This window comes from Oncorhynchus kisutch, linkage group LG8, assembly GCF_002021735.2.
Source record: "Oncorhynchus kisutch isolate 150728-3 linkage group LG8, Okis_V2, whole genome shotgun sequence".
In the NCBI taxonomy this organism is placed as follows: Eukaryota; Metazoa; Chordata; class Actinopteri; order Salmoniformes; family Salmonidae; genus Oncorhynchus; species Oncorhynchus kisutch.
In genome coordinates this window covers 67,139,598-67,164,952 of record NC_034181.2, presented here as the reverse complement: position 1 = coordinate 67,164,952, position 25,355 = coordinate 67,139,598, and the positions used below count along the sequence as shown (strand labels likewise).

The window sequence follows — 25,355 nt, the reverse complement described above, 5'->3', positions numbered from 1 at the left end:
TATGGTCCATTTTTTATATCTTATAATTTCATAGTACATAATTGTATAAACATTAACATAGATGGACATCGATAAGAAACTTACATTATGATTAAAATACATTACTCCTGGTTAACCATTTTGTTTTCACGTTTACATTGGTCATACATTGACATACAGTGTTAAGTGGTAAAAGTTCAAATAAAAACATGAACAATTAGATGTCAACAATTGCAAATTCTAATTAACAGTTTCAATGGACTCATCCATTCATTTCTGAGGTTGAGAGCTTCAGTGGTCTTGGAATGAGCTGATATGCTTCCATGAATGTTACCTGGCAAACCAAAGCAATGATACATAATGACATACAGTGTGAGGTTTGACAATGATACAACATGACCACACTGCCTCCCAACACGCTACAATGATTAGCTGACATGGGGCAAAGCAGGGATGGAGGTGCGGTGCTTAAGTCTGTGAGTGTCCAACTCCTGGGGGTTAGGGGGGTTTTGGGGGGGATGTGAACAGAGTAGCCTCTCCCATCGTCTCTTCGAGTGCTTTAGTGTGGTTAGTGGAGGAGGTGGGTGATGGCAGTAGGTTGAGAAGAGGTTTGGTGTGAACTTGAGACCGCCGGTGGACACCGGGCTGATGGAGATAGCTGATGTTGATGTGAGGAATGCCCATGGGAGGTGAGGGAGAGTAGGGGAAAGGGAGTTTTCACAGCCAATAGAGTTAGTTGCCCATGGTCATGGCTAGTTGGGATGATCAGTGTGTTTTACCACCACAGACAGAATACCCAGAGGGTCAGTGGTGCGCCTCAGAGGAAGTCCTCCTCCACTACGTGTGGTGTGGCCGGCCGCCTTAGGAGTTCTTAGCTGAGATCTTTATGGTGATGGTCTTCACCTCTGAGTATTCCTTCAGGCCACAATCCCCCCTGAAAACATACACACACAATGTCAGATGAAACAGATTTCTAATGAACTGTAGCAAGCTTATTGTACAAAGCTTCATTTGGGAATATTTTGCAACCAAACTTTTCTCTATTGTAAGCACACAGTTTACAGGAATACTTGCTTGGCTTTAGTCACACACTTTCAGACAGTGGGCTTGGAAACAGAAAAGAATACTTACAATTCACGCCCGTTGCCAGACATTTTATATCCTCCAAATGGACACTGCGTGCTCAGGGCATTGAAACAGTTTATCCTAAATACACAAAACATACATCAAACATCAGCTTTTGATTCTTCTGCATTGTTTAATAATCGTGTTGAATGGTAATGCTGGTTAAGACTGGTTAAATGAAGAGCATGCTGAGTGGAGTGTAGTTGAATACTGTATGAGCTATCGTTTAAAAAACAACAGTAATATGACTCAACCATTTATATGATCTATGGGGTTAACCAGGGACACATAGATCGATATGATGATGAGAGGGTCTTACCAGACGGTGCCAGCCTGCATGGCTGTGGAGATGGTCATGGCTTTGGTGATATCGCTGGTGAACACAGCTGCCACCAGGCCGTACTCTGTGTTGTTGGCCCTTTCAATCACCTCATCAATAGTCTTGAACTTCATGATCTGCTGAACTGGTCCAAAGATCTGGAGTGGACAGTTAGTAGTATTTGTAAGATGACATGTTGAAACATTCCATGATGACATCCTTGCTTAGTCACACCATTAAGTATGTGGGGGGCAAGGCCATTAATAGACATTTTAACTTATTTGGAAACCACCTTCTGTAAAGTCATAGGGTATGGAAAGTCATACTGTGTTTCAGTCATACTGGGAGTTTTAGTCATACTTTGTATCATTCATTCAGTGTACCAGTCAGTCAGTGTATCACAGTACCTCCTCTTTTGCGATGCGCATGTCATCTTTGACATTGGAGAAGACAGTGGGCTCGATGAAGAATCCTTTCAGGCCCAGGGCTTTGCCTCCACACTCCAGCCTGGCTCCCTCACTGATGCCACTTCGAATAAACTCCAGCACACGGCTCTGCTGCTCCTGGCTGATCTGGATTAAGAGAGAGATGGGGAGAGGAGAGGAGAGGAGAGGAGAGGAGAGGAGAGGAGAGGAGAGGAGAGGAGAGGAGAGGAGAGGAGAGGAGAGGAGAGGAGAGGAGAGGAGAGGAGAGGAGAGGAGAGGAGAGGAGAGGAGAGGAGAGGAGAGGAGAGGAGAGGAGAGGAGAGGAGAGGAGAGGAGAGGAGAAAGTTAAAGGAGGAAGCAAGAAGGAAAGCCAAAAGAGCATATTTAACATATAGTAAATAAAATACATTATATTTGGTCATGCACATTTTGTGTCGATAACGGATATGTTTTGACATAGAGGGTATTGTTTGACTCCTCCCTCCCTTGCAGGGTCTATGGTCCTCTATCCTCACCTGTGGACCCTGCTCCGTGGTGGGATCGAAGGGGCTTCCTACTGTCCTCCTCTTGGCCCTCTCCACACTCCTGCGCACAAACTCCTCATAGATAGGCTCTTCCACGAAGATACGAGAGCCTGCAGTGCAGCACTGGCCTGCATTGAAGAACACCCCCTGGTGGGCCTGCTCCACAGCCAGATCCACTGAGGAAGAGGAAATGGAGTAAGAGGGGGGCTCAGTATACAGTTCATTTTAGCGGCATGTGGTAGTACATTATTACATATTGAAAAATGTTGATGAAATTCCATATGGTTCTTATAAATTACATGAATTAAAAGCGAATATCATTAATGCACATACACTACACATGCACAATCGTGGTCAGAATGTTTTCTATCACTGTCCAGCTATTCTCTATGCTGCACATTTGCTATCTGACACCTGAGAGACAGGCCCCTGCCATGGCACGCAAGGGGTTAACGGAGCCCAGTGATTAATGGGTCTCGGGCTGATGCAGGCGGCCGCGGCAGGTTCCATTCTCCTGATTTACGGGCCTTGGGGAGCCCCATTCGCGGCAGCTGAAAGCATTTGAAAGCCCCGGCACCCCCAGTTCAGTGAGACACTTAGAGCTAACATCAGAGCCATCCATCCATTGGTTTTCACAGCCCTGTGAAGCCCAGTAGAAGCTTTTGAAGATGCAAGAGCTCTCACTCCATGTGGACACATCCACTGTCTCATTTTGCATGTCAGACTAAATTATTGGACAAAACATAGTAAATAATCCCCCTCGGCCCTCTATCAAGACAATGTCTTTAAGGCAGGGGATCCCAAACTTTTTTGTCCCGCGACCCCATTTTGATATCAAAATATTTTCCCCCAGTCTGATTTATTGCCTGGTCTTGTCCACTCTGTTCTAATGAGTCCTGCACAGATTGTGGGCATTGTAGAGGGAAACAGTGATGGGCTCGTAATATTTTGAAGCTTAAAAAGTTCAAAAGATAGAGCCAAATTTGCAGGGGAAAAAAATGAAATGGCTTTGTTTATTACAATCCCAATCTAGCGCATATTTTATTTCAGCCTTTCTCTCTCGACCCCATTTTCAAATCAGGCGATGCCACATAGGGAACCCCTGCTTCCATCTGGACGACCACCTATGGGGAAACGGGAGGAACTAATAAAACAGTGTCATCAAACTTACAATCAGCGTCTGCAAAAATAATGTTGGGATTCTTTCCTCCTAGCTCCAGGGTTACTCTCTTCAAATTACTCTTCCCAGCTGCTTCTTGGATCCGCTTGCCGACCTGGGGAGGAACCAGGGCTTGGGTTTAGTTTACTCACGCACACACAAGCAGACCTGTGGCCGGATCACTAAATGGATGCAGCCATTAAATAGCTTAGCAGGTTGGTTAGGCCCAAAACAAGGGACGCACCACTGGGCCCGCATAAACACAAGTGTGCCAAACACACAGCCAAAATATCTATTACAGGTTCTGGGAGGCTTCAGCAGAAAAAGAAAGTGATGTTTCAGCAGCGAACAGCATTTCTTCTTAAATCAAGCGCAGGAAGAAGCAACCACAGGTTGTGTGGGTGGCAGCAGCAGCCTGGGCGTGTGGCACATTGAAACACCTAACTGTGATAAGTTGTAAAGTGATGCCTGTTTGGTGCAACGTGGGCCTACACTGCCCTGGCTGGCATCGCTGAATGCTGAGGATGATCTGAGGAGTTGGGAGTGTTTATCAAACAGCAGCAGGAGCTTTCCTTTCGACATCTCTGTTCACAATTTCCCCCTCATCAAAAGTGTTCTCACTATTATCCAAATACTGCTGAATTCCACAGCCCTTTCCCATCTCCCTCCAGACTCACACAGTGGAGACGTGTAAAAACAGTGGTTCTCTAGTAATGCATAGCGTGAGCTCTCAGTGAAAATGAATCGCTTGCAAGTATTTGAGTCTGCCCAGCTGCTCTTATTATACTGATGTATTGTATTGACCCCAACATTATTTCTCAACACCATGAGATGAGATACACCCTTATTAAATAGAGACAAGCCTGAGAAAGAGAGCGAGCAACATTCATAACCATAAACCAACAAGCACACTTCCTGTCCACCCAGGAGTCACTGACACACATGATTTTATTTTCCAGGAGATAGAGAGAAGACCAGTGCTGGGAGAAGATAGAGGGAGTCCCCCCAGTGGAAAAGAGTGATGCCTCATCTCTTTGCACAAACAATGTTTCGAGACTGCGTTACTCTGTGTTAGGAAATGAGCAGGGCAGCCTGCTGAGTGTTCTGGTTGGAGTGGTAGAGCAGCTGTGTGATAGGGACAGCAGGACAAACCTTCCTCTGGCAGGCAGGCAGCAGGCAGGCAGCAAGCTCTCTAAAGCTGTCCTGGCTCTCGCTTTCTTTGATGGCGGGGCTCAAGGGGTGCTGACTAACATGACGTTACACTGAAGTGTAAAGGAGACACGGTGGGCTGGCTCCCACTTGCGCCGCTACTGTGGAGAGTCACAGCCCTGAGTGTGTGTGAGTACAAGGATGAGGGACCGCTGACTCAATGGCCACCTGAAACCACACCCCCTTTCAAGCCTCTACCCATCCACCCCCTCTACCCCCTCCAGCCTCTCAGAGGATGCTGTGTCCACTGTCCCCTCTCGCCCGGTGTGACTGAAACCCAAGGTGACTCACAGTCTGGGCATCTACATTCTCTCACAGCAGCGCTTCATCCACTCTGTAATTGACTCCAGATCACAGGAAACAACAACAGAGAATGCAGTTAAAGACAACTGGCCACTTTTTGGGGAAATGTTCTGTAACCGCCGATGGTAAAAAAATTAAAAAGGAGGAAGAGGAAGAGGAAGAGGAAGGCTCGTATGTGTGTGCTGCCTGGTAGCATGTAAAGTGATGGTGGAGAAAGCCCTGTGGATGTTCATTGGTTAGGTAATGGAGCATGGATCAAATGATTAAATGACTTAAGTTCGGGCTGCATGAATGGACTCTGAGGATCAATTGAAACCCTATTCACCCTCATTAACTTTATTACTGCATTCAGGTTCTCATTAATAACCGTTCAGATGATTTGGACATCTGGGTCTTTGTCATCCGTACAGGGCTAGACAGAGATGTTGCAACAAAAATAAATAAATAAACAAATCCCTTATATTCTCAATAAAGGCCTGGATTTGATTCAACCACACAATTTAAATAAATGTTTTTCTCCATATTATGTGAGTTTGCTTTGGTTACAGTGTTTCTGTTTGTCCCCTTATCACCAATAGCAATCTATTATGTCTGCACATGCGTAGCAGTGTTGGTGGGTGCTGAATACCACACACAAACAGTCACTCTCCTCCCTTTCTCTCCAAACAGATCCCCAGAGTCAAAGCAAAGATACTATAAACTCTAGGGCTTCTCTAAACACTACAAAACCCTGTTTCATTTACGACAGATACACGTGAAATATACGCAGGTCATTTCAAAACATATAAAATCCATCGATTTATTGCGCTTCATAATTATGTTAAGATTACTGTAGGTGCTCTTACTGCCTGAGGGGGTACATTTGTGGTTAGCAATAACAGATGTTTATAAAATGATCTAAATGAATAGAATTGGTTGTCATTCTGACTGATCACACAAGACAGAGGAATGCAATCCAACCACAACATCTCCTAATGCTCACTGCCTAACATGGTTGATCATTCCTAGTTTTCCATCAACATTTTTCCACTGTCTATGAAGGCGGCTGTTTTTCCTAGGGACCTGATAGACAACTCAATGTCTGTAAGGTACAGTAGCAGGTTGTCATTACACTGGCTGGTACACTTATGAGCCAGTTTGTCTGTGACTGGTCTATGTATGTCAGTGTATGTACAATATGTGTGTGCGTGTGTGTGTGTGTGTGTGTGTGTGTGTGTGTGTGTGTGTGTGTGTGTGTGTGTGTGTGTGTGTGTGTGTGTGTGTGTGTGTGTGTGTGTGTGTGTGTGTGTGCGTGTGTGTGTGTGTGTGTGTGTGTGTGCGTGCGTGCGTGTGTGAAGTGTAGATGTGTGTGTTAATGTGTACGTTAGTGTGTGTGTGTGTGTGTATAGTGTAGATGTGTGTGTTAATGTGTACATTAGTGTGTGTGTGTGTGTGTGTGTGTGTGTGTGTGTGTGTGTGTGTGTGTGTGTGTGTGTGTGTGTGTGTGTGTGTGTGTGTGTGTGCGTGTGCATGTGCATGTGCGTGTGCTTGTGTGTAGTGTAGATGTGTGTTAATGTGTACATTAGTGTGTGTGTGTATGTGTACATTAGTGTGTGTGTGTGTGTGTACATTAGTGTGTATGTGTACATTAGTGTGTGTGTGTGTGTGTGTGTGTACATTAGTGTGTGTGTGTGTGTGTGTGTACATTAGTGTGTGTGTGTGTGTGTGTGTGTGTGTGTGTGTGTGTGTGTGTGTGTGTGTGTGTGTGTGTGTGTGTGTGTGTGTGTGTGTGTGTGTGTGTGTGTGTGTGTGTGTGTGTGTGTGTGTGGGTAAAGTCCAGCAGCAGACTGCTCACCTCTGATCCCCCTGTGGTGAGAAGTAATGACAAGGCACGCAGCTTATGTAAGCACCTGTTTGTTTGTTATTTAGACTTCAATACAGGAACCCAATGTCCCCTAATTACAAAGCCCTCCATCTCTGCTGCTCTGCACATGTTGGTCACTGTGTCACTAAAAAAAGCAATAGGGACAGTGGATTATCCGTCAATCGCTTTGTTCATGGAAATTACCTCAGTTGATCCTGTGAAAGCCACTTTGTCTATGCCCATGTGCGAAGCAATCGCAGCTCCTGCCGTTGGCCCGAATCCTGGCAAAATATTGACGACTCCCGGTGGAAACCCGGCCTATCAAAACAATATGAGAGGAAACAAGCTTAAGAGGAGAGGACAGGAGAGCCAAGCAAAACCACAGGCAGTGTGGGGGAATCCGGACCCAACCCAACCTCCCTACCAGCAGACCAGAGAGAATGGACAGAACATCAAAAAGACAAGGGGCAAGAGAGACACACTGTCTCAGAGAATGGGAGAGGCCGAACACAGAGAGAAGACATGGAGGATGTGGATAAAGAGGCTCTAAGGATTGGGTTACTGTGGTGATTGTGCTGTACTGTACCTCTTTGACCAGAGATCCGATGTACAGGCAGGTGAGGGGTGTCTGCTGAGCAGGCTTCAGGACCACCGTGTTCCCACAGGCCAGCGCTGGACCTAGCTTCCATGCAGTCATCATCAGTGGGAAGTTCCACTGTAGACATAAACACCCCCCCCACACACACACAGGACATCAGACTCTTGACAAAGGGCGCTCACTCATACTCAATAACTCTTCACTGCTCTCCCTGCTCTCCCACACATTCCGTCGCTTACTCACTCATAGACTCTCACTTTCACTTGCCCAACGTAGTCATGACAGGAAATGTTCTCCCGCCCTATCTATTCTCTTCCCACATCACTGAGAAAACAAGGAAATTGCAACACATGTGCAGTACTTAGAGCGTGTCATGGTACTACACAGGCGGGTGTTATTTCTACTTTACACTGAACCCCAGTAGGCCTCAGCACAGACCCACACACGCTTCCTCAAGCTCTTGCACAATCAATGCTCTGTTCTTACTTCTGTCCTCCTGTCCCTTGTCTCTTTCATAGTGCACCCCCTCTCTCCCTTTCTCTCTCTCCCCCTTCCTCTTCCCCTCTCTCTCTCTCTGAGCTTATACTGATCTGACACAGTCTCTTTCTCAGCCTGCCAACAGATTTACCCAAATATACACTCACTGATAAGCACGTCAGAGACTTCCAGGAACCTGCACAATATGTTTTAACAACAGGGCTGCCTCTGTCCCAGACCTCACAACCCCCACCATCCCAACACCTTTCCTTCTATCCACCTCTCTCTGCATATTGAGTGGGAAGCTTTGCAGATGTGGGAGAGTGACTGTTAGATTTGTCCTCTGAGACTAGACATCTGAATAGAAAACAAACTGGCACACTCACAGGGATGATCTGTCCACACACTCCTATGGGCTCGTGTCTAGTGAACGAAAGATAGTCTCCATCTGTAGAGGAACACACAAGAACAAGGCTCGTTACTATCCTCTGCTCAAGCTGGGTTTGGGAAATGAGCATGTATGAGACATTAGCAGAGCAGTGACCGGATGACACATCAAAACACCAGGTGTCCATGTTGTGCTTTTGACCAACACAATTCATCTTGATCTAAAAAGGCAATACATCACACAGTACCATTCTTTTGTTACGCTACATTGAGCAAAATGATACGTGTCACTCTGTTTAAAGTCAGGAGAAAGCAGTGGGTGTTAAGTTGGAAGGAGAGTTTCATTCCTCTTACATTACCAGAGTAAAGGATGATACTCGTTGAGGGTGTGCCATGTTTATTCGTTCCCTACAACAGTAGTAATAACAATCGCTATTGAGTGGTAGAAAACTGAACAGTGTTTATTACAATAGAGTTATGTGATGTTCATTAGAACAGGATGGCTAAGGCTTCAGCTGATGAAGCATTGCTCCAGAGAGGAGGAGGAGGAGGAGCTTGGACCTGGAACTAAGGCCCAAGGGTGGACTGGCCAATTGCTTCATCTTCCCTGGTGGCCAAGATAAGACATCTCAACATCATCCAGGCCACAGAAACAGTTATGTTTGTTTGCTCTGTAACACTGCTGCACATTGGAATAGTGCTAAAGACAAACTCTGAACAAGCTGAGGACTGGCTGGGTTTGGTGAAGAAACACAGGAGGGGCTTGAAGAGCGACCAGACCACAGTGCTAGTCTCATGAGGTTGTCAGTACTAGTACTGCTTTCTTAGGTCCTCTGTTTTCTTGGCTACTAAACAATAACTTAACATGCCTGTTAAAAGTGCGTGGATGACTTATATAGACTCTCTAATGCCAGGCCCTCAGTGAGCAGACCCCATCTGGTCCTCAGGTGGGTCCCTGAGAACCAACTACTACCCAAACACCACCCCAACCCACCCAACCACTCGCCCAGCTAATGGCTGCTCTATGACAGAGCTGCAGAGTGGCTGTCCTAACTCCTATAGACTCCCTGTTGCGATGCTTTAAATTAGCCAGAACAGCCAGCGGCTCTCGCTCTTTAGTCCTGTCACTGGGCTCCACTGGTGGCAGTCTCAACAGGAGGGCGACCATTAAGGCTCAGATTTATAACTGGCCAGGGAGCAGCCATATTTACCCTCACATCACCTCTGTGCCCTCAGCACAGCTCATCTCCTGTCCCGCAGGCCCCCAGAGAGAAGCCTGGTGCTCCGCTTATCTGCTGCTAGCTAACTAGTAATCTTCACCTGGCACTGGCAACCACCACATACCTCTGACCTGTAACATTCTGCCTGGGTTCTAGTTCGTTGAAATTGAAGAGAATAAGAATTCAATGTGCTTTTGGCTACATAACGTACAGTCAGGAAGCCTGAGTTGGAATAGACTTACCCATTGGAATGGACGTTCCATGGATCTTGTCTGCATATCCAGCATAGTATCTGAGCGTCTTTATGGTTCCCTGGAGGTCCACAAACAGGGTGGGCAGGAAAGGCTTCCCACTGTCCATGGACTCTATAGTCTGGAGAGAAATATATATTAAAACACAATCTTTGTCTTTTAGTTTTTTCCAAGAAACAGTGGGTCTTAATATTATCTCCTGGGGGAAACATGATACTAAAATAACATCATGCTACTGTGCCTATAAGTTATAAATCAACCTTTAAGTCTTAGGGTTATTAGGTTGATTTAACACTATTATAACCACATCGGCAAAAGCGTAGTGCTTTTCTCCGGCATCTTTTAAAACAGTCCCCTTGTTCTGACATCTCTCTGTCACAATACGTTTGTTTTAAATCTGTTCTTTTTTTACAATAATTATTGAAAAAATATGCTTTAAATTGAAAACATTTATGTTAATGTAAAGTGACATAGGATGTCTAGAAACATGCCTTAAAAATTCAAGTTATTATTATTATTATATTATTATTGTAAAAAATGGACACATTTATATTTTAAGGGGGTCTTATGAAGATCCTTCTCTGATCTTCCGTGGTACATTACATGGCCATTAATATGGAGTTGCTCCCCCCTTTGGTGCTATAACAGCCTCCACTCTTCTGGGAAGGCTTTCCACTAGATGTTGGAGCATTGCTGCCAGGACTTGCTTCCATTCATCCACACAAGCATTAGTGAGGTTGGGCATTGATGATGGACTATTCGGCCTGGCTCGCAGTCAGCGTTCCAATTCATCCCAAAGGTGTTCGATAGGGTTGAGGGGTTGAGGTAAGGACTCTATGCAGGCCAGTCAAGTTATTCCACACTAATCTTGACAAACCATTTCTTCGTGTATGAGGACATTGTCATACTGAAACAGGAAGGGGCTTCCCCAAATTGTTGCCACAAAGTTGGAAACACAGAATCGTCCATAATGTCATTGTATGCTGTAGAGTTAAGATTTCCCTTCAATGGAACTAAGGGGCATAGCCTGAACCATGAAAAACAGCCCCAGACCATTATTCCTCCTCCACCAAATGTTACAGTTGGCACTATGCATTCGAGCAGGTAGCGTTCTCCTGGTATCCGCCAAACACAGATTTGTCCGTTGGACTGCCAAATGGATAAGCTTGATTTATCACTCCAGAGAATGCATTTCCACTGCTCCAGAGTCCAATGGTGGCGAGCTTTACACCAGTCCCACCGACACTAGGCATTGCGCATGGTGATCTTAGGCTTGTCTGCGGCTGCTCGGCCATGGAAACCCATTTCATGAAACTCCCAACTAACTGTTATTGTGCTGACATTTTGTTAGGTTACAGACTTATTCTGTAATCTACACACAATACCCCATAAGGACAAAGCAAAAACTGGTTTTTAGAAATGTTTTCAAATTTACATAACCATTCAGACCCTTTACTCAGTACTTTGATGAAGCACCTTTGGCAGCAATTACAGCCTTGTGTCTTCTTGGGTATGACGCTACAAGCTTGACACACCTTTATTTGGGGAGTTTCTCCCATTCTTCTCTGCAGATCCTCTCAAGCTCTGTCAGGTTGGATGGGGAGCATTGCTGCACAGCTATTTTCAGGTATCTCCAGAGATATTTGATCGGGTTCAAGTCTGGGCTCTGGCCGGGCCACTCACGGACATTCAGAGACTTACGCCAAAGTCACTCATGCATTGCCTTGGCTGCATGCTTAGGGTCTTTGTCTAGTTGGAAGGTGAACGTTCACCCCAGTCTGAGGTCCTGAGCGTTCTGGAGCAGGTTTTTATCAAGGATATTTCTGTACTTTGCTCTGTTCATCTTTGCCTCGATCCTGACTAGTCTCCCAGTCCTGGCCGCTGAAAAACACCCCCACAGTGTAACCGGTGTGAAATGGATAGCTAGTTAGCGGGGTGTGCGATAATAGCTTTTCAATCGGTGCTCTGAGACCTTGAAGTAGTGGCCACGGCTTTAGTAGAGCGATGTGTGCAGAGGCTCCCTGATTTGAGCCCAGGTAGGGGCGAGGAGGGGGACGTAAGCAAAACTGTTACAACGGCATGATGCTGCCACCACCGTGCTTCACCGTAGGGATGGTGCCAGGTTTCCTCGCGACGTGATGCCTGGTATTCAGGCCAAAGAGTTTAATCTTGGTTTCATCAGACCAGAGAATCTGGCTTTTCATGGTCTGAGAGTCCTTTAGGTGCCTTTTGGCAAACTCCAAGCGGGCTGTCATGTGCCTTTTACTGAGGAGTGGCTTCCGTCTGGCCACTCTACCATAAAGGCCTGATTGGTGGAGTGCTTCAGAGATAGTTGTCCTTCTGGAAGGTTCTCCCATCTCCACAGAGGAACTCTAGAGCTCTGTCAGAGTGACCATCGGGTTCTTGGTCACTTCCCTGACCAAGGCCCTTCTCCCCTGATTGCTCAGTTTGACCGGGTGGCCAGCTCTAGGAAGAGTCTTGGTGCTTCCAAACTTTTTCAAATTAAGAATGATGGAGGCCACTGTGTTCTTGAGTACCTTCAATGCTACAGAAATCTTTTGGTACCCTTCCCCAGATCTGAGCCTCGACAAAATCCTGTCTCGGGGCTGTACAGAAAATTCCTTCGAACTCATGGCTTGGTTTTTGCGCTGACATGCACTGTCAACTATAGGACCATATATAGACAGTTGTGTGCTTTTCCAAATCATGTCCTATCAATTGAATTTACCACAGGTGGAATCCAAACATCTCAAGGATGATCAATGGAAACAGGATTCACTTGAGCTCAATTTTGAGTCTCATAGCAAAGGGTCTGAATACTTATGTAAATAAGTACATACAATTTTATTATTTTTTAAATTTGTAAAAATGTCTCATGACCTGTTTTCGCTTTGTCATTATGGGGTATTGTGTGTACATTGCTAAAGATTTTTTATTTATTTAATACATTTTAGAATAACCGTGGCAAAATGTGAAAAAGTCAAGGAATCTGAACTGAATAGTGTATGTTCCTTTGAGCATGTTGCAAAAACAAAGAAGTCCAGGATCTGGACTTAGAGCACTGTGGTAGACTCACTGCTAGATAAGCACTGTCCCTCTCCACCAGGTCAGCCAGTTTAGCCAGCAGTCTACCCCTTTCTGACGCGTCCATCCTCCGCCACACTGAACCAAGGGTGAAGGCCAGCCGGGCCGCCTGCACCGCCTTGTCCACATCAGCCTGTAGAAGAGAAACAGTTTAATGATTGAATCAGCCTGAGGGAGAGAAACAGAGAAACAGTTTAATGATTTTTTTGATTTTTTTATCTTTATTTAACTAGGCAAGTCAGTTAAGAACAAATTCTTATTTTCAATGACAGCCTAGGAACAGTGGGTTAACTGCCTGTTCAGGGGCAGAATGACACATTTGTACCTTGTCAGCTGGGGGGTTTGAACTTGCAACCTTCCGGTTACTAGTCCAACGCTCTAACCACTAGGCTACCCTGCCACCCTGATTGAATCAGCCTGAGGTAGAGAAACAGAGAAACCGTATCCAGTACGCAGTTTAATGATCGAACCTTATCCAGTTAACAGGTGTTTCTCCACCTCCATTGAGACAAATAAAATGTGTCTGTCTATTCCGAATTAGCATGTTTAAGGCTTGTTCTGCTTCAGTTATTCCACACAGAGGTGCTGATTTAGGAAAGGAGAGGAGGAAAAGCCGAGCCAGAGAACCAAACCACATTAGACTAAACTCCCTGCCCGTTTGCTTTCCTTGTTTTCTTGGACACATAACTCACACATGGACAATGCATGAAGGAGAGGATGCCAGGACAGACGTGGTGGGAAACACGTGTGGAAAACCCAAGCGTAGCTCTGTCTAACAAACATCTCATCCTCAAACACTGCAAGGGAAAGTACCTGTGTTTTCATTTATGAAAATATAAGATATGGGAATGCAGAAACTACAGATTTGTTTTTATTTTCTACAATACCTTCTCTGCTTCTTGGACCTCACAGATCTGCTCTCCGCTGGCTGGGTTGTAGACTGGGAAGGTCTTTCCGCTCACAGAGTCTTGCCACTCATTGTTGATGAAAATCTGCAGGGAGAAAAGATGCAGCGTTCAGTACACAGGATGGAGAGGCCCATGTGAGAGGGAAAATCTGGTTCTAGGAGCAGCTCTGTTTCTCTCCAGAGCCTATTCAGCCATTCCTGCTCTAAAGAGGCACAGGGGCCCTGGTATAACATTTTACTTGTGCAGTTTTCTCAACACACAAATGCTGAATCAAGACAGAAGTATTTACCTGATCAAATAAGAAATGTGCTGTTAAAAATGTGCTGTGTTTCATGATTAGATTATTGGGATCAGTTTGAGAGGGAGCATAATTGTAAGGTTGGATCATTGGTAATGTGTGTTATATTATTTAATAAAAACGTATTGTTTTGTTACCGTGGTGCAAAAAAAACAACCTATTCCGTAACTAATGGTAGTTCCTGATAAACAGTCTAGTGAGAGTAAGCCTGGCTCCTACAAGTGCCTCTCAGTTCTTGTGTAAGGGAGGGAGAGAGGCAGAGAGGCAGAGAGGCAGGGAGGGAGGGAGGGAGGGAGGGAGGGAGGGAGGGAGGGAGGGAGGGAGGGAGGGAGGGAGGGAGGGAGGGAGGGAGGGAGGGAGGGAGGGAAAGGGAAGAATCTGTGGAAATGTGGACAGAGATTCCTGCCTGCCCCGCATGGCTCTCTGGGGAGTACTCCAACATCTAGACAAAGAGGTGGGGGAGAGATAAATCCCTATCAGACACCAGACACCCCCTCACTCTCTCATACACACACACACACACGTGCGCACACACATACATAAATATATACACACACAGAGAGAGAGAGACACACGTTTCACAACATCGCTGCTCGTTTATGAGATCATAAAACACAGGCCACACTTGGTTTCTGTGATGCGTTAAAGCAAGCCGTCCGTTAAACAACCACCTGGGATTCCAAACGGACTCTTTTCAAGCTCAATAAAGACCCAAAGAAAAACAAATCTTTAGACAAATAACAGAAATGGTACATATCTCAAGGAATTGGCCTGAGTGAATATGTTTAATAACAGTCCTCTGAGCTTCATTTTAAAAGCCCCCTAACAAACTGGTGTGATTTGATTATACAAATGTGACGAATGTCTTATGTAAGAGTAAGGTAAATTAAAGATGTCTCTGTCCCGTTGGCTTATTGACATGTTTTGGTCTATCACAGCGACTCCTCAGACACTGTTTTTAATTAATGTCAGTCTGTCTGATAGATGGGGTGTTAAGAAAACATCTGCTGGCTTAAATCCTCCTGTATACACATGTGCTCTTACCATACTTTTATTTGAGAGGGAGAAAAGATACACTGCGAGCAGAACTGAAAGTAGGGTTCAAGTGTCCTGCTGGCCCAGGCCTCTCTAGCTCTCCAACATGTTTACCAACGTAAACTTAGAGGCTTAAGCACAATTTAATTGGCTGTAAACTGTGAGGAGTGTTTACTTTAGGGCAGGTATAAAATGCCAGCTCACTTGGAAACCATTCAAGACTCAGCACACAGACATCACTCTCACTCCCTCCCACTCACTCTCTCCTGCAGTTGTCTGCTTTACAAGAAGAACCTTGCACATGAATAACTCATGTTTGAGTGTTCAGGTGTTCGGTATCTGCCTGTACCACTCTGCAGGCCATACCATACGAACTTGTATACCATTTCAATGAATCTGTATTAGCCTGCCCTGAACACTTCCCCCCCACACACAACAGATAGAAACAGGCCCACTGAGGGTCCTCGTCCAACACATCCCAGCACAGCACACAAAGTGGACCCACAGTCATTTCAGACAGCAGAATCGACACAGGCCCCCATTGGGCTCTCTCCCATCCACATCCCAGACTTTATTAGTGGGCTCTCTCCCAGCCACAGCCCAGCCTTCTCAATGAGTTCTCTCCCAGCCACAGCCTAGCCTTCTCAGTAAGTTCTCTCCCAGCCACAGCCTAGCCTTCTCAGTGAGTTCTCTCCCAGCCACAGCCTTGCCTTCTCAGTGAGTTCTCTCTCAGCCCCAGCCTAGCCTTCTCAGTGAGTTCTCTCCCAGCCCCAGCCTAGCCTTCTCAGTGAGTTCTCTCCCAGCCCCAGCCTAGCCTTCTCAGTGAGTTCTCTCCCAGCCACAGCCTAGCCTTTTCAGTGAGTTCTCTCCCAGCCCCAGCCTAGCCTTCTCAGTGAGTTCTCTCCCAGCCACAGCCTAGCCTTCTCAGTGAGTTCTCTTCCAGTTCATCCAAGCTGAGTGTTCTCAGGCGCCTTCCATCGGGGGCCACCTTTAATCTGACTCTCATTAAGAGCACTTCATAAAAGTGTCAGTGACGACGAGGAGCTGAGGGCCTGCTACAAAAACAGAAAGCCCTATAGAGCACGGAATTAGTTTTAAAATTTATAGGGGCCACTGTAGTGGAACGCCCTAAATCAGGGGAGCCCCCTGACAGCCCCGACAGTCTGAGCAAGAATGCAGTCCGTGGGTAGCTTTATGCACGGCGTAACCCCTCTCACAAGGCACCGCCGAAGGAGAGGGGATAAAACAGGGGAACAGTGGACCAGGCAGCCATCTAAATCATGGCTAGAAAAGGACAACCATCAGCCACCGTTTGGCTCGGCCCTCTCGGGGCTCAGGGGGCTGTTAGACTTTTGTCTCGTCCCATTCAGAGAGTTGATTAAGACGACAAGGCTGCACACTAAATCAACTCTCAACGTTTCTTAAAATTGCTTTTAGGTTCATTTAGAAACGAAGGGGGAAAAAACTCAGATGGAAACTCAAGTGCAAAAGTGCAAATTTTGAAATGATGTGTTTTCTTTTTGTTTTTCCCATCCCCCCGTGGTGTCCTTGCTCTCACCACACATGGCGGTTTCATTTGTATACAAATCATTATCCCCATATAAGTACTCACTGCCTTTGATAATGAGCCATTATAAATAAATTGACCATGTCTTAGCTCCAATCAAGTCTAGCAAAATGAAAAAAATAGCAGCTACAGTACCAGTCAAAAATGCGGACACACCTACTCATTCAAGGTTTTCTTTATTTTGACCATTTTCTACTTTGTAGAATAATAGTGCAGACATCACAACTATGAAATAACACATATGGAATCATGTAGTAAACCCCCCAAAAATTCAACAAATCTAAATATATTTTAGATTATTCAAAGTAACCACCCTTTGCCTTGATGACAGCTTTGCATACTCTTGGCATTCTCTCAACCTGATTCATGAGGTAGTCACCTGGAATGCATTTCAATTAACAGGTGTGCCTTGTTAAAAGTTAATTTGTGGAATTTCTTTCCTTCTTAATGTGTTTGATCCAATCAGTTGTGTTGTGACATGGTAGGGGTAATATACAGAAGATAGCCCTATTTGGTAAAAGACCAAGTCCATATTATGGCAAGAACAGCTCAGATAAGCAAAGAGAAATGACAGTCCATCATTACTTTAAGACATGAAGGTCAGTCAATCCGGAACATTTCAAGAACTTTGAAAGTTTCTTCAAGTGCAGTCACAAAAAAACATCAAGCGCTATGATGAAACTGGCTCTCATGAGGACCGCCACAGGAATGGAAGACCCAGAGTTACCTCTGCTGCAGAATTACCAGTGTCAGAAATTGCAGTCCAAATACATGCATCACAGAGTTCAACAGACACATCTCAACATCAAAACTGTTCAGAGGAGACTGTGTGAATCAGACCTTCATGATTGAATTACTGCAAGGAACCCGCTACTAAAGGACACCAATAATAATAAGAGACTTGCTTGGGCCAAGAAACATGAGCAATGGACATTAGACCGGTGATTTGAGATTTTTGGTTCAAACCGTAGTGTCTTTGGAAGACGCAGAGTAGGTGAACGAATGATCTCCGCGTGTGTAGTTCCCACTGTGGAGCATGGAGGAGGAGGTGTGATGGTGTGGGGGTGCTTTGCTCGTGACACTGTCAAGGCACACTTAACCAGCATGGCTACCAAAGCATTCTGCAGCGATACGCCATCCCATCTGTGTCACGCCCTGACCTTAGAGAGCCTTTTTATTTCTCTATTTGGTTAGGTCAGGGTGTGATTAGGGTGGGCATTCTGGTGTGCGCTTAGTTGGACTATCATGTGTTTTTCAACAGGACAAAGACCCAATACACCTGTAAGGGCTATTTGACCAAGAAGGATGGTGATGGAGTGCTGTATCAGATGACTTTGCCTCCACAATCACCGGACCTCAACCCAATTGAGATGGTTTGGGATGAGTTGGACCGCACAGTGAAGGAAAAGAAGCCAACAAGTACTCAGCATATGTGGGAACTCCTTTAAGACTCCTTTAAGACATTCTAGGGGAAGCTGGTTGAGAGAATGCCAAGAGTGTGCAAAGCTGTCATCAATGCAAAATGTGGCTACTTTAAAGAATCTAAAATCTAAAATATATTTTGATTTGTTTAACACTTTTTTGGTTACGACATGTTTCAAATGTGTTATTTCATAGTTTTGATGTATTTACTACTATTCTACAATGTAGAAAAAAGTGAAAATAAAGAAAACCCCCAGAATGAGTAGATGTGTCTAAACTTTTGACTGGTACTGTATGTCTGTCCCAAAGCCTGTTTTAAGATGATAACTGATATGGGAAAGCTATATGTTGTGTGTATTGTACAAATAGGAAAGAAAACAAGTGGTGGGATCCAGACCTCTCACAGTACACCAACATGAAGACAACTGCTAAAAATGCATAGAACCTTTACACTGAATGAAATCAATCGATTTGTGTTTATGAGGGAATGCTTCAAGCTGTGTGGTTTCTTATTATTTGGTAAACACGCAGGCCATTTTGGTATTACAGAAAGTTGGCAGAGTTTGTGCTCCCGGTGCAGCCGTGACATCTGATCCTCCTACAACACAGAGAGAGAGAGAGAGCTGCCTGGCGTGGATGGGAACTGGACAGTCTGCAGATAGGTCAACACTTTATGCATGGGCCACAGGACAGCTGCAAACATTTAGCAACCCCCATGTTTTTCTGTTAAAACTGTCAATCTCACATTGCTGACAGTACTTGTCTGTTTGGCTGATGAAATGATGAGACATGCGTGCCTGAAGCCAACGATGAACATAAGGTTTACAGAATACATGTTTCTGATCACATCAGCGTGGCTCTATTGTTCACTATAAAGGGCACAAATGTCAATATGAAAATATGCTCTGCTTATTTACAACATGCTCTCAATGCAATGGGACTAGGTGGTTATCACCTCGACCAAGCAAAAGGTAGATATATTTGGGAGTCCCCTGAGAATACATGTGCAATCAGCAGACATTGAGAAACTAAAGAGTAATGTTCCATCAGTTCAGTGAATTCAAGGCGCAGTCCTGCTGATCCATTTCTCATCTGCCACTGTGCTCTCTCTGGAGGCTGCTCCACAACTGCATTTGGGAGTGAGGGCAGGCAGGGGATGCCAAAGTACTCACAGCAGCCAGCAAAACATCTGTTTGGCCTCTAGCGTCTTCTCATGGCTCACACGCTTAAGGAATATTTAATGGGACTCATTTCTCGTCCATTTTCAGGAGGCAGGAGAGAGTTAAAAACATACATATATGTTTATACACAGCAGGCCAAGATTCCACAGCCAGACGGATCCTGATCAGGGCACCTGCAGCTTTCGTCTGCACAGGAAGTTTCATATCCTTTCCTATCACAGGACCTCTATTTCCGCTCTGTTTTCTGGATCTGTTTCAAGACATTTATAATTACTACTGTTTCAAGCGAGGGGAGGGCATGTGAAACTGGAGCCCAGTTGGTGTTTTTTCCCCAGTCCTCCTGACACCATAGAACCTTCATGTTTTCCATTCACACACCCGGAGACAATGCCACCCTGCTCTCCTGGGTGTGGAGGGGACGACCCCGCTGTCACCGACTGGCAAACATCTTTGTCTTGACTGTGTGTGTGGTGAGAAAGTTGAATCTGTTCCCCCTCACTCCTTAACGCAAGAAACAGAAATTCAATAGGAAACTGTGTTTGAATATGAATTGTCATTTGTTCAAATGGATGGAACATGCGGGAGTTGGAGTTGGGCGGCACAGCCTCTTCTAAGCCGCCATGTGGTGCCAATGTCTACAGAGTCTGAGATTGACACTTTCACTGAGGTACACTGAGTTTGTCTTTCAATCAGCTGTATCATCTGTGCAGATTTCAAACATAACATTTATCCTAATTAAATAAATATCTGCGTTAAAGAAATAGCCTAATTTCATAAAATAATATTAGGGATATCAAATCCCAGATTTTCATAAAGAGCATAAGCCTTTAAGACTGAAAGACTTAACCATATTTTTCTAAGGGTTCAAATGATCAAAATATTACATTGATGTAAGAATAGAATATTCTATGCTTCCACTACCTTCTGTCAGTGGGAGAAATAACACAAATAAATGTCATCTGGGTAGAATATAACTACAGTGATCCACTAGTGATAAGGGGTGACTGGGGCCTGGTGACTATGACTTCATGTCTGGCAGACGTCTGCTCTCTGTGTATCTAAGACTCTCTAGAGGGGAGAGTTTTTTATGGATATCAGAGGATTTATGGAGCCAGCAGTTTTTCACAATGACACCATTAGGATTTACATGTTCCATGTCAACCGGCCTGAAGACTTAAGGTATAGAAGTTAATGGGATAACCTCCCTGTCACCAGACTTCCTTAAAGAGTGATTAAGAGACAGGAGACCCAATGTTGACGCCTCTGCTCAGACGATAATTTACACTCACTGCACAAACAGCCATTTCACAACGACGGACATACTCATGGTACCGCAAGCTCACCCTGTCACAACCAGGGATGTGTATAACTGCGTTTGTGACTGTGCGTCGGAGAGAAAGAAGGGGGGAGAGTGTGAAACAAGAAAGAGAGGGAATCGGAGAGAGAGAGAGAAGAAGAAAAAGAGAACACTCGCTGTGCTAGTTGTGATAAATCATTCAGTCTCCCAGTGTCCTCCACCTTGGGGTTTGTTTGATGTTCATCGCAGTAAGATGGTGGTTTTGAAGTGAAAAACTCCAGAAGTGCAGGTCAGGTTCTGGCAAGGCAGGTCACTGACCCACACTGTGAGACAGGCCCAGAATTTACAGCCCAGTGGACAGCACCTAGCATTGGGGAGCCCCAGCCTTCATCTGTACTATCTCAATCAGTGATGGATTGATGGGGCCTCTTTCATTCATCCACATTGACTGACTGACTGGACTTCTCACAGATTAGTTTACAAAACCCTTCCTCGCTTCAATATGCAGGTTATAGATTCCTATTAGGGCCTAAAGTGTCAGCAATTGCACAATTCGTTCTTTTTTAACAGTTAACGTAAGCCAATCTGGAAAATAAAAGCCATTATTTACATTGGGAAGCTATATAATGAGCATGGCAACTGCGTCTAGTTAAAGTCTGGTATGTTTGAACATTGTGAAGGTTGCATACGCATAGCTCTTCCTGTTTCACTGCATTTGACACAGTTGAAAATTAAACCCTATTTGGATTACGGCCCAAATTCCTCTGCCAGGATTCACTGATTTACAGTCCTCATTCCCCACAGTCTATGTACGCTCACAGGTGTAGGATGTTAATTTGAGCACCATGTTACAGGAGAACTGCAATGCTGGAACAGTACAACTTGTGGTGTATTTGAAGTTTAGAAAGGCTTCTGAAGTTTGTAATATCCACTTTGAAATATCAGACTTGATTATCCCTTACGAAAAATGTATCAACCCCTAACAAAAATGTTCATGAATTATAATCCACATAATAATTCACATCTCCTGTTGCTGCAGGATTATTTTCTCAACTCAAGATCCTACATATGTAAAAGTACAGTAAACTACAACCGTGCTACAGTGACTCCAGTTTACCATTAACTTCAGCTACTTCTGTCCTACTGACAATGAGGAATCCCTGCATAACAGTTGTATAGTAAACAATGACAAAAAAAATGTCTATACCTTGGCCGCTCAAACATTATGCAGGATCATACACACTAAGTATCAAATCAAACACATTTTGTGACCTCAACTTTGCATTTCCAGGTGTCTCTCTCAACAACTTGAAGGAGAATGTGCCAGAAATGCTCCTTCCCTCCATCTCTAAAGATTTATTCTTCTAGGTGTCTGGTTTAACGACTCCTAATCATTGAGCGGTGTGAGAAGCCACCCGGGCCAGAGAAATCACCCCCTAAAACCCTGCTAACACTGGCTCTGTCTCCATTCATTAACTATACACCACACAGTTTATCCTTCTCCTCTCTCTCCCCACTCTGCAAAAAGCTAAAATCATCAATAAATGCCCATCAGGGTAGGTTAATTTATGGCTTCCTTCGTGGCGCTATCAGCCCTGCGGACTACCTCACAGACGGAGAGCTCTAAAGCCGACTCTCCTGTGACCATTCAAACGCTATGTTTTTATACTAGCTTAGACTCTTACTACCCAGCTGGTTTCAGGCCACAAGCTATGGTGACGTGGGGGTAGGGTAGATCGAGGAACAGAGACCCAAGCGTCCTCTTTTTACGGCTGTAGCTACAGGAGAGCAGGGTGTGAAAAAGTTCGATTTTTTTTATTATAACAAATCAAAGGGAGACCTGAGCAGACCTTCCAAAGTTTCACTGATCTGCACAATCCCACGCAGGGAGGGAGATCGCTTAACTGACACGTTCACACAAATGTCTCTTTGACGCCAAACAGTTCATGGCTCAGTGAAAGGGACAAGGGTAAAGCGTCTATGGAGATGACACCTCTCTATCTCACCTCTCTACAGTCACTGTTGGTGCTAAACATACTATGGGCATATCTTCAGGGACACACTATTGGTAACATCCATTTGCAAAACAAAACTGTTGACTGAAAAAAATTCATGCCCAGTCATGGTGACTATCTCAAACTGTATTCATATTCACTTATCAATGATCATGTTTTACAGTAAGTAGAAAAAACATCAACATACTCAAGCTCATGTGAGACCAAGGAAACAATTCTAACCCTGAGTGTAAAAGGAGCTGCGTTACAAGCATGTTCATTCTCAGCTCTCTACTGGACGTCTGGCTGCAAAAGGCAGAGGCACATCACACATCTAGCCTACAAGGAGTGGAAGAATGCATAGGGCTACACAGAGAGCATGCGCCCACAGTCCAGAAGGCCAGCTCTCTCCTAGCTAAGGACCCTGCTCGCAGTGTTCATTCTCCCCCTGGCAGGCAGGCGGTGGGGTGGATAGAACATGAACAGGGTGTGAGGAGAGGAGCGCCTGCATCAGGGGTGACCATAAATCAGTGATCTCCTGCCCCCCATGTCCACCAAACCAACAGGGACTGGATGATTCAAATTCCTGGGGGTTAATTCACCAAGCCCTGCGCTCCCTAAAGGTTCTCCTATACATTCCACCCTTTGCGTGCATTCTTTTAAATAATACTAAGCATGAGGGAGGTAGAGAGAGGGAGAGATGGAAGGAGAGCTGATAGCATGACTGTGCACATAAGGCAGGCATGCTGAACCAGTTCTCCTCTTATGGCGAGTAGACCACTGTAAGTTGCTTGTTGCCTCAGCGAAGTGCCCTTTGAACTTACAACAACAAGGTGTGAGGCTAACACTGATTACTACACTGTACTTCATATTGTGCTGTTATGGAGCTCTCCTCAATAAGGAGTGCCCTTTACTCACACTCATGACAATAAAAGCATAGGATTTCAAACTGCAGAAGGAACCATGCTACAGCAAACAGACAAACATCCACATTATTATACATGTTTGGATGGTGACTCTACAGTCAGGTCCTAGTGATTTGATTAAATGTATACCAGCATTAAGTAAAGGGGGAGTTGAGAAACAGCCTATACTGGGCCTATACTGACATCACAGGGCCTATATTATTCTCATTAATGTAATCCTCAAAATGCAAGCCTAAAATGTGTAAACAATAATGACCAAAAATATGACACTTTCAGAGGAAGCCCTTGGAGTCTGATTCCTGCTATTGCTGTGTAGGCCTAATTAAACGCCAACGGAGCCCATAATAACCAACCACAAGTGTAACGGCACAAAGATCTATTCAAATACCATTCAAATACAATGTCTAGGCTATAGAGTACACATCAAATAAAATATGTAGGAAACATGAGACTTGTGATTGAAATAAGTCTTCACATTCCATCAAGTGTTCTTGCGTAATTTTGCATGAGGTCAGAAGAGTCATGCGGACGTCTAAGGACAATAATGGACTAGAACACCACGACTTTGCAATTAATTCCGTGAATCTAATAACTTATTCTGAATCATAGTAAAATTAATAGAATTTACAACATGCTTAAGGGGTTCTGAAACCAGTGAAATTGCTTCTTACGGTAGGCAAAGAAACCAAGACCCTCCTCATTTCATGTTCAAGCTTTGATATGATTGAATACAATTAGTTTAAATACATATTTTGAAACGAAAAAAAGCACACTTTAAGATAAAATATGACAATAGACCTATCAAATGTATATCAGACCAAACCATGGATTTTTACAACAAAAATATCTTCCAAAGTGAACATTTTCAATTCAATCGTCTTTTGCAATTACAGGTGTGAATGAATCACAACAACAATGTATTTTTTCTAATTGTATGCAAGTGAAATAAGATACCTGGGAATCATGTTTATAATCAATAAATAGTCAATAACATGCGTTTATTATCAATCACATAACAGCAGGTTACGGGACGTTTATTCTATCTGGACAGAATTGCGTAACGACAACATTCTATCTGAAAAAATGCCGACCTTCACTAAATGACTGCTGTCACCTGTGATAAATACTATTCATTGTAGCCACGGCAGATGACATACAGACTATATGAGTCATGGTGAATATAAAAGTGAAATAAAAACCACCTGTGCAATATAATTATGTTGGCAGCACTGTTAATCATTCAAACATGCCTTGGAAAACACTCGATGTGCCGTATGTGATAACTTTTAGAAACGTTTCACACATACTGTACGCCACATGTTGATGAGCTGTATTCTATGCTATGAGTTGAGCAATGAATGCGAGAAAAGATCTGAAACCAATTTTACGAGGGTAAATCCAAAACTTGAATGAACATTTTAAACCGGACTCAATCACCTGTACTGTGCGCAAAGACATTGGCTAAATTGGGCAGTTACACACTTTGAAAATTGTGTCTATCATCTACAGACAAATGCCTTTAGGGGGGAAATATTCTGCATAATAGAAGAGATATGATACATTGAACATAATATGTGACTCGGAGTAAAAGTTTAAGTTGTTTCACAGACCTTGGTGTACTTGATCTCCGCGTTGGGCACCGGCGAGGGCATCAGCTGGAGAGATGCCATGAGCGCAGCGGCATCGGCGTCGGTCTTCACTTCACCAGGGAGTTCGATTTTACTGGAAGTCATCGCGCCTGCCTCCGTGTGTCTGTTGCAGATGCGTCTTCGTTTTTTTCTACTGATTTCTGATTAGGACTTTGGAATCCTTCCTGTGTTTATA

At 44.4% G+C, this 25,355-nt stretch overlaps 1 protein-coding gene across 1 annotated transcript; it reads right to left on the bottom strand.

Annotated features, from left to right (window-relative positions):
* LOC109895242 (retinal dehydrogenase 2-like) lies at positions 1 to 25,355 on the bottom strand. The gene is made up of 13 exons (XM_031830934.1): positions 25,142 to 25,355; positions 13,791 to 13,895; positions 12,896 to 13,036; positions 9,811 to 9,940; positions 8,348 to 8,409; positions 7,473 to 7,601; positions 7,091 to 7,204; positions 3,544 to 3,646; positions 2,364 to 2,548; positions 1,831 to 1,995; positions 1,424 to 1,581; positions 1,111 to 1,185; positions 1 to 913 (listed from the first exon to the last, which is right to left on the bottom strand). The coding sequence occupies exons 1-13, from the start codon at positions 25,262 to 25,264 to the stop codon at positions 841 to 843; spliced, it is 1,563 nt and encodes a 520-aa protein (XP_031686794.1). The 5' UTR covers positions 25,265 to 25,355; the 3' UTR covers positions 1 to 840.